General features: G+C 36.3%; 4 protein-coding genes and 1 non-coding gene across 6 annotated transcripts; 1 reads left to right on the top strand and 4 right to left on the bottom strand.

The window, feature by feature from the left end:
• The first annotated feature begins 1,936 nt into the window (after nt 1–1,936).
• Nucleotides 1,937–5,272, top strand: LOC111491277 (calcium-dependent protein kinase 26-like). Of its 2 annotated transcripts, none has more exons than XM_023140114.1 (5): nt 1,937–2,192; nt 2,614–3,395; nt 3,502–3,798; nt 4,205–4,633; nt 4,795–5,272. In XM_023140114.1, exons 2-5 carry the CDS (start codon nt 2,804–2,806, stop codon nt 5,055–5,057), a joined length of 1,581 nt encoding a protein of 526 aa, XP_022995882.1. In that variant the 5' UTR covers nt 1,937–2,192; nt 2,614–2,803; the 3' UTR covers nt 5,058–5,272. The 2 variants fall into 2 exon arrangements, with proteins under 2 accessions (XP_022995882.1, XP_022995881.1); XM_023140113.1 differs by having other exon boundaries at nt 1,938–2,192; nt 2,554–3,395.
• Nucleotides 5,273–5,546: 274 nt separating this feature from the next.
• On the bottom strand, nt 5,547–5,618 carry TRNAG-UCC. The gene has a single exon. It is a non-coding gene; the product is annotated as a tRNA-Gly (tRNA).
• Nucleotides 5,619–6,394: 776 nt separating this feature from the next.
• LOC111491600 lies at nt 6,395–9,137 on the bottom strand. The gene is made up of 2 exons (XM_023140571.1): nt 8,307–9,137; nt 6,395–6,977 (listed from the first exon to the last, which is right to left on the bottom strand). Exons 1-2 carry the CDS (start codon nt 9,021–9,023, stop codon nt 6,429–6,431), a joined length of 1,266 nt encoding a protein of 421 aa, XP_022996339.1. The 5' UTR covers nt 9,024–9,137; the 3' UTR covers nt 6,395–6,428.
• Nucleotides 9,138–10,826: 1,689 nt separating this feature from the next.
• On the bottom strand, nt 10,827–11,679 carry LOC111491237 (dehydration-responsive element-binding protein 1C-like). Its single transcript, XM_023140045.1, has one exon. It carries the CDS (start codon nt 11,649–11,651, stop codon nt 10,962–10,964), a length of 690 nt encoding a protein of 229 aa, XP_022995813.1. The 5' UTR covers nt 11,652–11,679; the 3' UTR covers nt 10,827–10,961.
• A 1,887-nt stretch (nt 11,680–13,566) lies between these two features.
• LOC111491416 (ethylene-responsive transcription factor ERF026-like) lies at nt 13,567–14,112 on the bottom strand. Its single transcript, XM_023140332.1, has one exon. It carries the CDS (start codon nt 14,110–14,112, stop codon nt 13,567–13,569), a length of 546 nt encoding a protein of 181 aa, XP_022996100.1.
• Nucleotides 14,113–14,600: the final 488 nt, after the last annotated feature.

The raw sequence follows: 14,600 nt of genomic DNA, 5'->3' as shown, positions 1-14,600 counted from the left end.
CTTTTTTTTTTTTTTTTTTTAGTTAAATCACTCTAATATTGTCCGGATAAAATTGACATAATTAAAAGAAAAACAAAATTGGACTCAAATTCAAATTTGGCTTTGAAAAGGAGTGGATATAGAGAAGAAAGATATGAATAGAAGAGGGAGGTGTAAATCACAAGGCAAAAATAATTGTAAGAATGCGGGCCAATTTCTACATGTGGATGACAAAGTTTCCCACCTGCCACCCTATCCCTTCACCTAGGTTAATCAATCATTCATTTGTTTGTGTTTATTTTCTGAAATGAAAGTCAGTAATTCGTTTCAAATTAGTAACTCTTTATGGTTAAATACCTCTTAGAAAATTTCTTAAAATACATGTGAGCGAAAATAAAGTATTACGGAAAGAGTTGTATAAAAGAATGTTAGAGTCATCAAGTGCATAATCTCAAGTCTAAATCCTGATCCAAATTTTGGACATGAGGCGTGACAAGCGCTGATTTCATGGACTAAATTAAATGCGGTGAATTTTAACTATAGAAAAAATAAAAAATAAAAATAGGGTAAAAAGAAAGATGAGAGTAAGTACAGTTTCAATAGTTGTTTGGCGAAGTAGAGCGTGGCATTATAATTGAAGGAGAAACAAAGCATGTGAAGAGAGGCATGCATAATTGCACAGCATCTCACGTGCTCCGCCAATATTGGGATTTAAATGATTGTCCAAACACGTTTTCTTTTCAACCCTCCAGCTTTCTGGGCCCTAGAAGATTTGGGATATCGAGGGCCCAACTCACCATTTAGTTTCCTTATATTGGGCCACTACATATTGGGCCTTCTAAATCTCGTTCATTATAAACCCAAATATATATATATATATATTTTTTTTTACTTTCATAAATTTACATTCGCAATGGTAAAAAAGTAATGAAACAATAAAGTCAATCATTATCGCTTATAATATTGGATTTTGGTCCACTCATGACCCATGAAACTAATAAATTTGTATCTAGTCCACCTATTAAACTCAAAAGTTTAAAGCAATGAATTAAAATTACGAGTTAAATTATGCTAAAGTTGATATTATTATTATTAGTGGGAGAAGAAAATAACACTGAAGAGTAGTTGAATTAGCGGTCAAAAAATTTCATTAATTCTCTCCTTTATATTCCTTCTTTTTCAAAAATATTTTTGGAAATTTGGACGTATTTGAAAACAAAATCGAATTTCAATTACATGAAAATATGCATTTTTCTCTAAGATAATCTAAGCGTATTCTCTTTTAGAGTCTTACCATAAAAAAAGCTAGACAATGTTTAACTTTGTACCGACAAAAATTTACTATTTTAAAATAATTATTATTAATTTCAGAAACATACATAATTCCCTTTTCAACTGGATTGGTCGTGACACGTGTCTACTACATCTCTTTTATCTCATACATACTGAAAGTATAAAATATCAATATATTTATTTTTACCCTATATATTTAAATAAATACTCGAAATTTATATAATTAATATAAAACAAGAGATGGATCCTGAAATCTTATCAATAAAATTATTCACAATCGAAATTAAGAATTTGAAAATGCAAAAAAGAAAAAAAAAAGTCATAAGATATTTAATTTGCTTAATTAAAATTGAGACACACACAGAAATATATGGGGGGAAATTATATATTAATAAAAAAAAAGTGGTTGAATATAAAGGGAGCGATAATGTTCATAAATAAATAAAGTAACGTTGTTTCCAGTTGTAGGCCATCGTTTGAGAGCATGTTCATGTGGGGGGGGGGACAAAACCGTAATTATAGCAAGCTTATTTATATGGATAAAGAACGGCTAGATGACACGTGTTAAGCTTTTGTGGCGTGATTGGATATGTTCTTCTTAACTACGATTATTGTTAATAATTAAATGATTAATTTTAAGTGGGGGGGAATGGAGTCGGGTCCAGCTGGTAGACGGTCACGAAGGAGGCAAAGGAAAGAAGAGCCTTTTTGAAATAGTGGGAAAATGACGACTGGGTTTGAACGATGCAGGTTTAATGGACTGGACTTGTTCCCGATGGCATTTCGACGACCCCCTTCTCTTGGTTTCTTCGGTTTCCTTTCTTCGTCACTGAGTTCTTGGGTTCTGAACCCTGATTCTTGTTCCGTTTCAGTCATTTGATTGAAGGGGGTGAAATAAGCGAGCTCCGATGAATCTTCCGGTACGCCCGCGCCCTCTCTTTCTTCTTTATGGGGTTTTTTTTTTTCTTCTTATGTTCTAACTTGTTCTTCTCATACTGGAGTTATGATCGTGTTGTGTTTATATGTGGTTTATTTCCTCGATCCGAATTTGACCTTGTTTGCATTTGGGTCCGTTTCGATTTTCATCTGTAGTTGAAGCGTGTGTGTGATTGTGGGTGTTTTTTCAGCTTTCAAGTTTCAATTTCCGTTTCTGTGGCTTGTTTGTGGACTGGAGTTTTGGTATCTGATTAGTAGTTGAATTTCAAAGATGGGATGTGTTTGAATTGTTTGTTTTGATTTCTGAACTTTATGGGAAAATTGTTGTTGCGCTCTACTTGCTAGGTCACATAGCTGAAAAATGATACATGAACCTGAATTTCATATGGCGAATTAACTTGGTAGGCTGTGCTAAACCTGGTTGGACAAGGATGAGGGTATGAATGTGCATTGTTCTATGTTTGTTTTGTAATTTTCATGGGCAGACGTTTCAGAAATGTCGTCTCTGAAACGTCATCAAGGGTGATCTGATAAGTTAGGATATAGTAGTGAGGTACTATAGCTGTTCTGCCATTAGAACTTTTGTGGCCCTAGTATGGACCACGGTGAAACCGAAAGTGACCAGATCGGGCAGTCTATACAATTCTACAACTGTTTCAAAGTTTCAAGCCTGAGTGAAACGATTTTGGAAACTACGCAAGTTGCAAATTTAAAAGATCGGTATGTGTTGGGAGAACGATTGGGTTGGGGACAATTTGGTGTGATTCGGTCATGTTCGGATAGGCTGACTGGTGAGATGTTAGCTTGCAAGTCTATTGCCAAGGATAAATTGATGACAGTTGATGATGTGCGCAGTGTTAAGCTCGAGATTGAAATAATGTCTCGATTGTCTGGGCATCCAAATGTTGTAGATCTAAAGGCAGTCTACGAGGAGGAAGATTGTGTGCACTTATTAATGGAGTTGTGTGCTGGTGGGGAGCTTTTCCACCAGCTTGAGAAGCACGGCAGGTTCTTGGAATCGGATGCTCGGGTTATCTTCAGGCATCTAATTCAAGTTGTCAAATATTGTCATGAGAATGGTGTGGTTCATAGAGATCTGAAGCCAGAAAACATTCTATTAGCCACAACCTCCTCCTCATCTCCAATCAAGTTGGCAGATTTTGGTCTTGCAACTTATATCAAACCTGGTAATCTTATCTCCAAAATTTATTCTCCAATTAGTGTTTAACATAAACTTACTTAAAAACCATCCTTCAAAATTATGTTGTATGAGCATTTGTCCTCCGACGACAGGTCAATATTTGCATGGTACTGTGGGGAGTCCATTTTACATCGCCCCAGAAGTTCTGTCCGGAGGCTATAACCAAGCTGCGGATGTGTGGAGTTCTGGAGTTGTCCTTTATATTCTTCTCAGTGGGATGCCCCCATTTTGGGGCAAGACAAAATCAAGAATTTTTGAAGCTGTTAGAGCTGCAGATTTACGTTTTCCTTCTAATCTTTGGGATCATGTGTCTTCATCTGCAAAGGACTTAATCACCAGGATGCTTTGCATCGATCCTTCAAAGCGGCTCACTGCCAAGGAGGTTCTAGGTAATCCTGTTGTTCTTTTTGGCTGAATTGCTTTTTACATAACCAAATAAAACAACATTCAAGAATTTAGAGAAGAGGTCCCATTCATTGTTTTTTTTGGATGTCTTCAAGGCATCTTCTTTTGAACCATTGTCAAACATCATGTTTGAGGGCTCTGCCCAAAAGCCATAGATTAGATTAGCTGTACGTAAGGTCGCCCAGTTTTCTGGGCTTGGGATGGGAACATTGCAGACTTATTATTGTGTGTTGTGATGCAAAATTCTACGTTTGTTGGCGCTTTCGTATTGATGGTCTAGGCTTAGTGTTGGCTTCTAATGTTGGAATAAGTTCATGCACTACGTGCCAACAAAGTGCGGTATTCTTTATTTCTCTCTGAAAAGAAAACATAATTTACTTTTTCTTGTAGCTCACTCATGGATGAAAGATGCTGTCCAAGCATCTCAAGAGCAGGAAAAGCTGGACGCCCGAGATTGCAGACGGGTGGTGGAAGCAGGCATAAGTTTATTGCCTGCTCCATTCATGGTCAGAAACCAGGATTTTAGCTTCAGTGATGGAAATCCTGTGATTTGTGAGGACCAAATGGGACATTCACCTGTATTCACATGCAAATCATCATTCTCTTCTTTCCTTTTGGATAACAGTGGCACGCCTAGTTCTGTTCCCGGAGGATTTTCTTTCAGCAGTTGTGTTGAATTAGATACAGCCACCGAGTCTTCATCACCAATTCCAAAGCTTCCCAGCTTTACCTTCGTCAGTCCGTGTTCAACGATTGATCAAGGAAACAGTTCTATGAGATTCAAAGCAAATTTGTCACTGTCAGATTCGCTTCATGAAGGTGTGTTTTTCTCAGTTCCAGACCCTTTTCATTTGATCGATTATAGTTATAGGATCTTGGGGTTCATATTTGTGAAAGCTCTGAACTTTAATTAATAGCAGACGATTCCTTATGCTTCCATCCTTGTAGTTTTACAATAGACCATATGATCTTAAATGCAGAACCAATAAAGAGAAAGCTGTGTGTTCTGCTGGAACCAACAAATCCAGGCAAGCACAAGTTTGGAGAAATGGAGTGGAAAGAAACTAGAAAGGGAGGACTGGGTGGATCGAGAGGGACCAATATTCCGAGCAAAAGGAATCATACAATCGGACTTGGCGAACTGGATCAGCTTAATCTCATTGTGACCGAATCAGTTATACGATGGGCATCGTGCACACATATACCGACCACCCCATCCCTTACGCTATCGCTTGTTTGTTAAAATTGATTAAGAAAGCACGAATCATATAAAGAAACGTGGAAAGCAGCGGGTGATGCTGAGATTTCTGAATGTTTGAGTGTAAGGAGTGAAAGTTAGTTGTTATGTAGAGTCTGGGCAGCATATCATGTTCTATAATTTTGAATGTGATGCTATTGGGACTCTGATGGTTGTTATATTTGGAAGTAGTCCCTACGCAAAAAGTGAGAGCTTTTGCATTGGCTTCGCCTATTTTTGACAACTCCCTCAACCTCTTCTTCTTCTTCTTCTTCTTCACTTCAAGTTTCATGGACTGAGTACGCGTTTCATAGAAATAATGTAGGAAATTAATAGAGAGTTACACAAGAATCTCGCTACAAATTTTTTTAAAAAAAGCTTCTTTTTTTCATAAGAAAAGACTGCATGTAGGTAATAAAATATTTATGAACTCAGTTGGTAACAACATTTGGGAATGGATAAAAAAAAAAAAATAGAAAAACATCTGATTTAACCTGCGTTTGCCGGGAGTCGAACCCGGGTCTATTGCTTGGAAGGCAATTATCCTAACCGTTGGACTACAAACGCTAATTGATGAATCTTTGTTATAAATTTAAAAAACTAAAATGCTACACCGCTGGACCTCGTAGCAACGAGAGTTCCGAAATACGGTTATAAATTTGTGGAGATAATAATAGTAAAAGCAATAACATTGTTTGAAAGAATTGGAAGAAGAGAAGCATCCTACTACTTAAACAGAATCTGTTTAAGGTTTTACCATCGAGATATAAATGAAATGATGATCGCATCCTACTACTTAAACAGAATCTGTTTAAGGTTTTACTATCGAGATATAAATGAAATGATGATCGCATCCTACAAAACTAGGAGTAAACCTTGGATCGGCTGACGCCAGCCGTTGGATCAGGTGCGCTTCTAATTTTCAACTGGACCCCTTGGATCTGTCCCCACCATTATCACTACTTAATGATGGGAATGTAACACTCAAGTCCAATGAATATTTGGCCGACGCAACGCTCACTGTTACGTCACAACTTCCAAATCTGAAATCAGCCAACCTCCTCAAGCTGTATGTATGTATGTATGTATGTATGTATGTATGTATGTATGATATTTAAACTCCCAGCCCTAAACTCTCTCTTCCACAATCCTTTGTATGAATTATCAAATCATAAAACCAACCGATTAACATAGTAATAAAAACGAAGACCGTATATTACGACCGCTACTCCAACATAGCTCAACCTAAAATTTTACAACTTTTTTTCTTTTCTTTTCTTTTTTAAGTATGCAACTACATTGATTGGCTGCTAATTATTTACGTTTTTTTTTTTTTTTTTTTTGTAGTAATAAGAAGAAGAAGCTACGACAGGCCAACTAATATAGCTCATGAAGCAAAGAGATCCAAACCTCGGTTTCAACCTCCGCCGCCAATTCTTCCTTTTCTCCGCCCAAACTCCTCCACTTTCCCGCCTTCTCCATATCCTTAATGTACAAACTCCGTCCTTCCACCACCTCCCATCCCATCACCCTCATTTCTCCGCCCTCTCCATTCATCCAACCTTCTATTAATTTCACAACCTTTTCTTCTTCAAAACCACACCCTCTTCTTTTATGCCCACTTCTTCCACTTGATTCATCTTCTTCCAGCTTTTCATGGATCAAATCCAGCACCAGATTCTCTGTTTTCAATGTGAAGCACTGCGATGATTTTACGAGCTTTAGAAGCTCGAATGCCTTCTGTTCCCTCTGCCCTTCTTTTGTGGATATTATTAAACCCAACTCCCGAGGGCCATTGCCTATATCAGCGAATCGCTTCTTCAAGTCTACAGGTTCCAATTCGGCTCCCTTCTCCAATCGCTTCAAACCAAAATCCAGGACTGAAACTGGACTCGACTGCTCCTTTTCTTCTTCATTTCCCAATTGCTGTTAATTATAATGTCAAAAAATACACACACACCCCCTCTTAGTCACTGTTATATAATTTACTTTCTAAAAATTCATATAAATAAATACTTCCTATACACAATAAATATGTAATTTAAATTTAATATAATTTAATAAAAACATTAAGCAAAAAAAAAAAAAAAAAATCCCTATGATTTTCTTACCGACACATATAAAGCCAGCAGATGACAGACCAATAATATTAAACTCAAATGCCACAAAAACTAAATAACTAAAAATAATTTAAAAGAGAGGAAGAGGGCGCAATCTGGTATGCGTGGACCATGAAATCAAAAGGTGTTGTAAGCTTGAAAGCCGCAGATCCCGGTGATCTGTGACACATGGCGAGATCGGAGGCCTCGATCATGTGCCCCTGAGTCGTATTCTAACATTTCCTAGGATATACCCCACACTTGAAATTAATGACCTCCCAAAAATCCAGCTGTATTCCCTCTTACCTATTATTTATCTACGCAAACTCTATAATTTAATTCTACCAATATTTCAAATCATAGGTTCCCCATTTTTTAATATTCGCACTATACAAAATCAAATTTTTAGCTTTAGAATTGAGTTGGGAGTTTCTTTTTTGACTTTTACTCACTGTATTAAATATACACAAAAATAGTTTAATCTGTCTCGGTGTGTTTTATGTGTACAAGTGACTCAATGAAACAAGATAATTTATCTGAAGTCCCAACATCTAACAACGAAAAATATGTTATATGAGTTACACACACTTCTAATTGGGTGCAACAAAACTCGTGAATCAAGTTGATACATGAGCTCCATGTGTAACATGTATATCGTGTTCTTGAGTTAGATCAAGAATTCGTGTATTTGATCCTAGACCAATTAATCCATAATAACTAGTACTCTGCAGCAAACTCTTCATTCACAAGCATAGATGCACAAGATATTATCATCTCGCAAAAAGTATATGTTACACGATGTTATTATTATAGGTAGAATTTCATTTTGATTACAAATCCAATACAATCCTAAGTGTACACATTTTGGCCATCGTGTACTCATTTTCTCCTATTCTAACACAATAAAATATTGAGTATTGTATGGTATATGAGTTCCATCTCATTATAGTTTACTCATGAAATTTAATATCGAGTATTAGAATTTAGACATTTATTTAAACAACACGAAATTAACATTTTCATATATATATATATATATTTTACTGAGCAGTTAGGGAGTTTTAAAAAAATAAACGGCAGATATGGATAGGGCAAATCTATCAGAGACGGTTATCAAAGGAACGCGAAGCATGGGATTAGAAAACGAAATCCTGACCTTAATGGCTTTCTCCGGGTAGGCGGCGGTTGTTTCTTCAATGGAATCTTTTCCCAACGCTATGCCATCTGTTTTGGGTATGAGATTACCAGGCGAATCCTTATCGTCCTTGGCGACGTCGATTTCGCTGCAACTGTCGAAATTACCGCTCGAAGACGACGGAATCATCTCCGATGTAAATTCGCTCTCCGTCCAACTGATGCTATTATTACTACAGCTACAGATCGAGTTTCTTCCAGCGATAGCAATGGCCGTGGAATCGGCGTGATCGTGGTCAGACGACGACGGCGGTTCTTTCTCATCGAGAAATTCCCGAAACGATTTCCAGCGTTTGGTGTTGGAATGAGTGACATTCGATTTCTTCCAAAAGGATACGAGAATCAGTTTCCGCGAAATACTCCTGGGCAACGGAAACTGCTTAAATGCTCTGACAACAGCGTTGGACGCCTTTTGCAAAGTGGAGACCGCGGGGAGAGCGATTCTCGTGGAGGCGGTTGGAGGTGGTAATGTTTTAGTTACGGAAGAATCTGTCCGTTTGAAATCGTTGTGGAGGAGAAATCGGACGGTTGTGGTGCAGCATTGGCTTCGTGGAAACGATCGGAAGCCATTAGAGGAGCAAGAGCTGAAATCGTCTTGAAGAAGAAAATCCTTGAGCTTGAAAGACGTAGGTTTCGCGGCGACGAGGCTCCAACTAGAAGAATCCACCAACGACGCCATTTCAAAATCAAATGAAACAGAGGAATTCAAATTGCGAAAATGATTTTGAAACAGAGAGAGAGAGAGAACAGAGGAGCAGAAATCAGAGGGACGTGCAGTACTGGAGCATTAATTAAAAGCACATTGGTGGATTGGCATATACAGAACAAACAACCAAAACTTCCATTAATTTTTTTTTAAAATAAACAAATATATAATTATGCACTCCTCACGCGCTCTGCCACGTGTGCATGCAGCACTTAATGATTACTATTTCTATTTTTTTTTTTTTTTTTTACTCTTTTCTGCCTTTTGTTGCTTTCTTCTTTTTATTATTACTTTTTTAATTTCAATTATAAAATAAAGAAAATACAGCGCCAGAAATCAATTATATACCATATTATAAAAATGAGACGCTTTGAAAAAGACTAACTAGATGGAATGAATAGGCCCAATTCCTGCATGCTGTGGCCTTCAATTTTGATGGGAATATATCAAAGAAGAGGGCCATCCAATATTTATATAAAGATTCAATTATTGAATGGCAGGAACACCGCCCAATGCTTTACAGTAATCTTTAAATTATTTGAGGGATTCTATTTTTCCGGCTTGAGTAAAAATAGACAAAAATAGACCGTTTGTTAATCTTTTTTCTTGGAAATGTGAGAAGTATTGTATGCTTCTATATCACTTCTATACATGTCTGAAATATAAGCTACTTGACAATTGAGTAATGTGCCAAATTAAAGACACAATTCATTGTAAATCAGCGGTTCAGTTATTCTACCGCTATCCAAATCTGTGGTTAGAAGAGAGGTTAACTAATATTTTGGATAGACAAGATCTCAACCATGGATAGGGTACAAGTCAGCTCACCTCTTTTAGGCCATGTCGAACCATTAAACAAATAGTGTGTTCATTGTAAGAACTTGTCAATATATATAGATATATAATGGAGACAAAAACATCCCATGAAAAACAATTTTAACGAGTTTAACAAGCACTTTTACGCAGACAATTCAACTGGGACTTGGAAGTCCAAAGCATTGGAATCTTTTGTATCCACATTTTTCACAAATGACCACCTCACCCTTGGCCTTGACCCTTTCCCAATGGCCAATGTTTGCCTCCCTTTTCAATTCTTCGGACCGGTGGCGGTTTTCGGCTTTGCTTGCTATTGCTATTCCAAAGGCCACGACCCCAAAACCGTCTAATCCTCTGTCTCTCACCACGCCTTGTACACGGAATGGAAACGCCGTCTAACCGGCTTCTTTTTTATTTTATTTCTTAATGGATAAGCTTTTGACCTTTCGTTGAAAATAATGTTTCTCGTGGGATCAATCTTCTAGAACTGTCGCCTTTTCTTTTTTCAATTTTATTTTAATATTAAGCAAATTAAATTCAATAACCCTATAATAACTTTCTTTTTATTAATATTAATTTTCTTCCTATGTATGTAAGAAATGTTTTCAGCATTGCTTTCAAAACAGTCAAACGTGGGGTCCTTGGTAAATCAAAAAGCGTTTGCCAACAAAATTCCTTTTTTAATGTTTTAACTTTTAAAATAGTAATAATAATAATTTTATACGTTTCTATCGATATTGTAAGGTTAATTTATAAATTTGACACGTAATATTTGTTATTTAATTTTCGTTTCTAAGAGTAAATACTATTCCTCAAGTTAATATAAATCATTTCAATTTCAATGTGTTTTGTTCAGATTCATATACTTTCGAAGTAAATTTTTAAATATTTTTAAGTCCTTTTTAATAATTTTATCTTATTCAAATATAGTCTAGTTAATTTATATACCAGCTCAAATAATGAAAGTAAATATAAAACTTTTGGTATTTATTATAACCAATTGCACATTACTTTATATGGAACCTTGACTTCCTCGAACAAAAGTCTGTACATTCTGTTTACTGGTTGGTTGGGGGATTCTCACTCTATCTATTTCTAAAAGCTCCACAATGACACATCATCATTTGTATCCACGTCATCCCACTCCACGTCATCGCGTACGCAAAAATGAGGAGGAGAAAGCAGAGGCCCTTCCGCCATGCTGGCAAGCAACATCGGCATATTCAACAAAGCCTCGTCGTCGACGTAATCCCGTTGATCAGGCTCCGCCTTTGGCTGACTCAAAACTACCTCGTCCTCTTCCCGACTCACATTGCACTCTTCATACTCACATTCTTTCGCCGCCTTCGCCGCCGCTTCTCTGATCACCGACGGATCATTACTCGATGGAATCGGAAACCGCCAAGCTGAGTCAGCAAAATTGAGACAAGCCGATTTTCCTCTCAACGCGAGTGCCGCAACGTCGTGTGCACGTGCCGCCATCTCAGCAGTCAGGTAAGTCCCGAGCCAAATCCTCGTCTTCTTATTCGGCTCCCTTAGCTCACACACCCATTTGCCTTTATTCCTCCGCCGCACCCCTCTGTACACTGGATGCCTCGTCTCCTTAAAAACCCGCCTACCAGCCCGGCGCTTCGGCCGGTTCGACGCCAGTATCACTTCCTCGTCGGAGTTAGCGACCACGTGGAGCGGCGTTCCGGCGTCTGACAGAGTGGACGAAGATTCCGACTTGTAATTATAATTACCATAATAAGGAATAGGGTCAGAAAATTGGGTGAAGAAATCCATGGAATAGAAATTGAATAAAATTCAGAGAAACTGGGGAGTTTTGATTTCAAGACTGAAGACAATGGCAGTGAGATGCTTAAATAGTTTCGGCTGCAGGGGATTCCAACACGTACAAAGCACCCAAACCCACACGCAAAAACGCGACAAAACAAATGGCGTAATAATAATTAAAACCAAATTGGATATTTTAAAAACTTAATACATCCCATAAAAATGAGTTTGACCCTTTGACCGGTTACTTTATTTAATTTATTAACGTTTTTTGTGGTGACGTGGCAGTTTAATTAGAGGCTAAGCTTAGAGCGTGTGAGCTGCGCATGGATTCTGCGTGGGTTTCAAATCCGCACGTGAGAGCTTGCCACAGTTTTAATGTCTTGTCTCAGTTTGATGACGTATGAAGTAATCAAATTTGATTATTTTTTGGGTAAAAATATTTGTTTCATAACTTATTCAATATAATCGTGGATTAGTTTCTACACGTTTCATTAATTTATTAAAAAAAATGAAACATTTGGCCTTGAATGAACTATAGCAATAACCTGATTTCATATTTAAATAATAATAATAATCATAATAATAAAATCTCCCATCAATTGATAGAACTTAATTAAAAAATAAATTCTTAATAAAGAAAAACTCTATTTTAGTATCATTTTAATAATAATACTACATCTATTTAATAAAGAAGGTTTGAACTTCATATCGACATTTACGCTATTGTTGAAATATATAGAGGAAATTTAGAAAGAAAGAAAAAATGGTTAGAAAATATGTCGGAGCTATGGGATTAAAAACAAAAAAAGATAAATCCATTCTGATTATAGTTTAAAAATTGATTGAAACTCATGTTAAATATATTAAATATGCTAACCCATTATTTAAGTAAAAAAAAAAAAAAAAAAAAATCAAATTAAGGCGTGGGTGGTTAGTGGGCGTTCACACTCGGCCTCTGACAGCTGTCTTACGGTTAGCCCACGGAGTCACGCGAAAAACGTGGGCTAAAACTTGAAGAACAGTTAACTTGGGCTTCTACACGAGCCTTCTTGACTTGTTTGGGCCGTTGGGTTACCGGTCAAGCCTAGGTCCACCCAAGAGATGGGATTTAACTGGTCGTTTAAAAAATGGCCTTTTTTTTTTTTTTTTTTTTTTAATTATTATTAATAATAACAGTCCAGATAATTAATAATGGCATTTGTATTAAACTAAATGACAGTGATATTTACGATCGAGGATTAAAAAGGACTTAAAATAATTTAATCTATATTAACACAGCGCACCTATATCATAAAATTGAATTCCGCTAATAATCTTTTAAATACAAGCTATTCATTTAGTATTATTTTTTCTACCTTAATCTTAATTTAGTTCCAACTCTTATTATTATTATTATTATTAATAAGAATAGATATTTCCGACAAGCTTTTGTCAAGAGTGCTGCGACTGTCTTAAAAAGTTGAGATTTGAGGTCGGCAAAAAATATATATCTTATTTTTTTTGCCCACAAAAAGTTTGACAAAAGGGTTTTTAATATTATGATTGATATTCAACGAGTTTTTTAGTATTTTTTTCATCCAATAATATATTTTATAGTTAATTTAGTTAAGGGGTCCCTTTATATTATGGTATGAATTATTGGTCACTAAAAATAAATTAAATTTTCATATATTTTATGCGATCTCATTCCCACCAACCCATAGGCAAGTAGTAGAGTACGTGAATGTTTACTGAAATTGGAGAAATGGGGTTATTAAATTAATTAAATTAATTAATTAATTCGCACTTGGGTTTATAAATAAATAAATAAATAAATAAAACTAATCCACTAAACCAAAACCACTTTTTCTAGTAAGAACAAAAAAAAAAAAACAATTTAAAAAAATTAATCCATTTTCTTTTTTAACATACATTAATTATATCATAAAAAATAGTTCCATAAACATTCCGTTCCATCGGAGTTGTCATCAGACAGCGGCGGAGAGTTTATTCTTGGCGGCGACACCATCATCCCCTCCGCCATGTCGGCCAGCAAACTTGGCATCCCAAAAATCTCCTCCTCATCCACGAACGACGCCGTATTACCACTATCTCGAATATTGGTAATCGTCGTATCTTCAATGTTAGTGCTGCAAGTCTCAACTTTGTTCAACGCATTGGCGGCGGCGGCGGCGGCGGAGGCAGCATTGCGTATATCAAGCGGGGAGGTGGAGGCAGGAAGAGGATAGGAGGCAATAGAGGAGGGGAAGTTAATGATGGCTTGATCACCTCGGAGAGCGAGAGCGGCAACGTCGTAAGCTGTGGCAGCCATCTCGGGTGTCGGAAACGTACCGAGCCATATGCGTGTCGTCTTACGTGGCTCCCGGATCTCCGACACCCATTTTCCACTTCTGCATCGAATTCCTCTGTACAAAGGATGCTTCTTGGTCGACGAAGATGACGAAGAAGAGGAAGTTAAAGAAGCCATGGACGGAGTTATACGATAAACAAAAAAATTAATGAATTTGTTTTAATATTTAGAAATTAAAATTCCAAGAGAATTTGTCTTCTTCATCGTTCCCCAATAAACATACTATAAACACGTCACGTCAGATCAATTTTGGTGTCTTAAAAAATATATTGAGACACTCAATTTGGTATGGATTTGTTATATTCATATTTATTTGTAGTGCTTATACAATATCAAACAAATTCATTGACTTCACTTTTATAAATATATATATATATATATTTATTAAGCATGAGATAGAGAATGAATAAAATTAGAATGGAATTGACGTGGCTGATTTTTAGCCACAATATAATAATAATTTTGTTCTTTTAAAAAATTAAAGATAATTTAGTTTTTTTTTTAAAAAAACTTTATGAAATTAAATATTTATTTTAAAAGTATTGAATAATTTTTTTAATTTGTATCTACTAATTTAAATACAAATTCTCGTATAAAATAAATGA

This window comes from Cucurbita maxima, unplaced genomic scaffold (genome assembly GCF_002738345.1).
Source record: "Cucurbita maxima cultivar Rimu unplaced genomic scaffold, Cmax_1.0 Cma_Scf00016, whole genome shotgun sequence".
Classification (NCBI taxonomy): Eukaryota; Viridiplantae; Streptophyta; class Magnoliopsida; order Cucurbitales; family Cucurbitaceae; genus Cucurbita; species Cucurbita maxima.
The sequence above is the reverse complement of the archived record's forward strand: the minus strand, read 5'-3'. Positions and strand labels throughout refer to the sequence as shown.

What these genes read in the sequence shown, in the direction of transcription:
- LOC111491277 (XM_023140114.1), top strand. Translation starts at nt 2,804, where the DNA reads ATGGACCACGGTGAAACCGAAAGTGACCAGATCGGGCAGTCTATACAA. An exon ending in CACTGCCAAGGAGGTTCTAG is followed by an intron (nt 3,799 to 4,204) that starts GTAATCCTGTTG and finishes TTTTTCTTGTAG; the next exon opens with CTCACTCATGGATGAAAGAT. An exon ending in GTCAGATTCGCTTCATGAAG is followed by an intron (nt 4,634 to 4,794) that starts GTGTGTTTTTCT and finishes TCTTAAATGCAG; the next exon opens with AACCAATAAAGAGAAAGCTG.
- LOC111491600 (XM_023140571.1), bottom strand. Translation starts at nt 9,023, where the DNA reads ATGGCGTCGTTGGTGGATTCTTCTAGTTGGAGCCTCGTCGCCGCGAAA. An exon ending in ACCCGGAGAAAGCCATTAAG is followed by an intron (nt 6,978 to 8,306) that starts GTCAGGATTTCG and finishes TATAATTAACAG; the next exon opens with CAATTGGGAAATGAAGAAGA.
- LOC111491237 (XM_023140045.1), bottom strand. Translation starts at nt 11,651, where the DNA reads ATGGATTTCTTCACCCAATTTTCTGACCCTATTCCTTATTATGGTAAT.
- LOC111491416 (XM_023140332.1), bottom strand. Translation starts at nt 14,112, where the DNA reads ATGGCTTCTTTAACTTCCTCTTCTTCGTCATCTTCGTCGACCAAGAAG.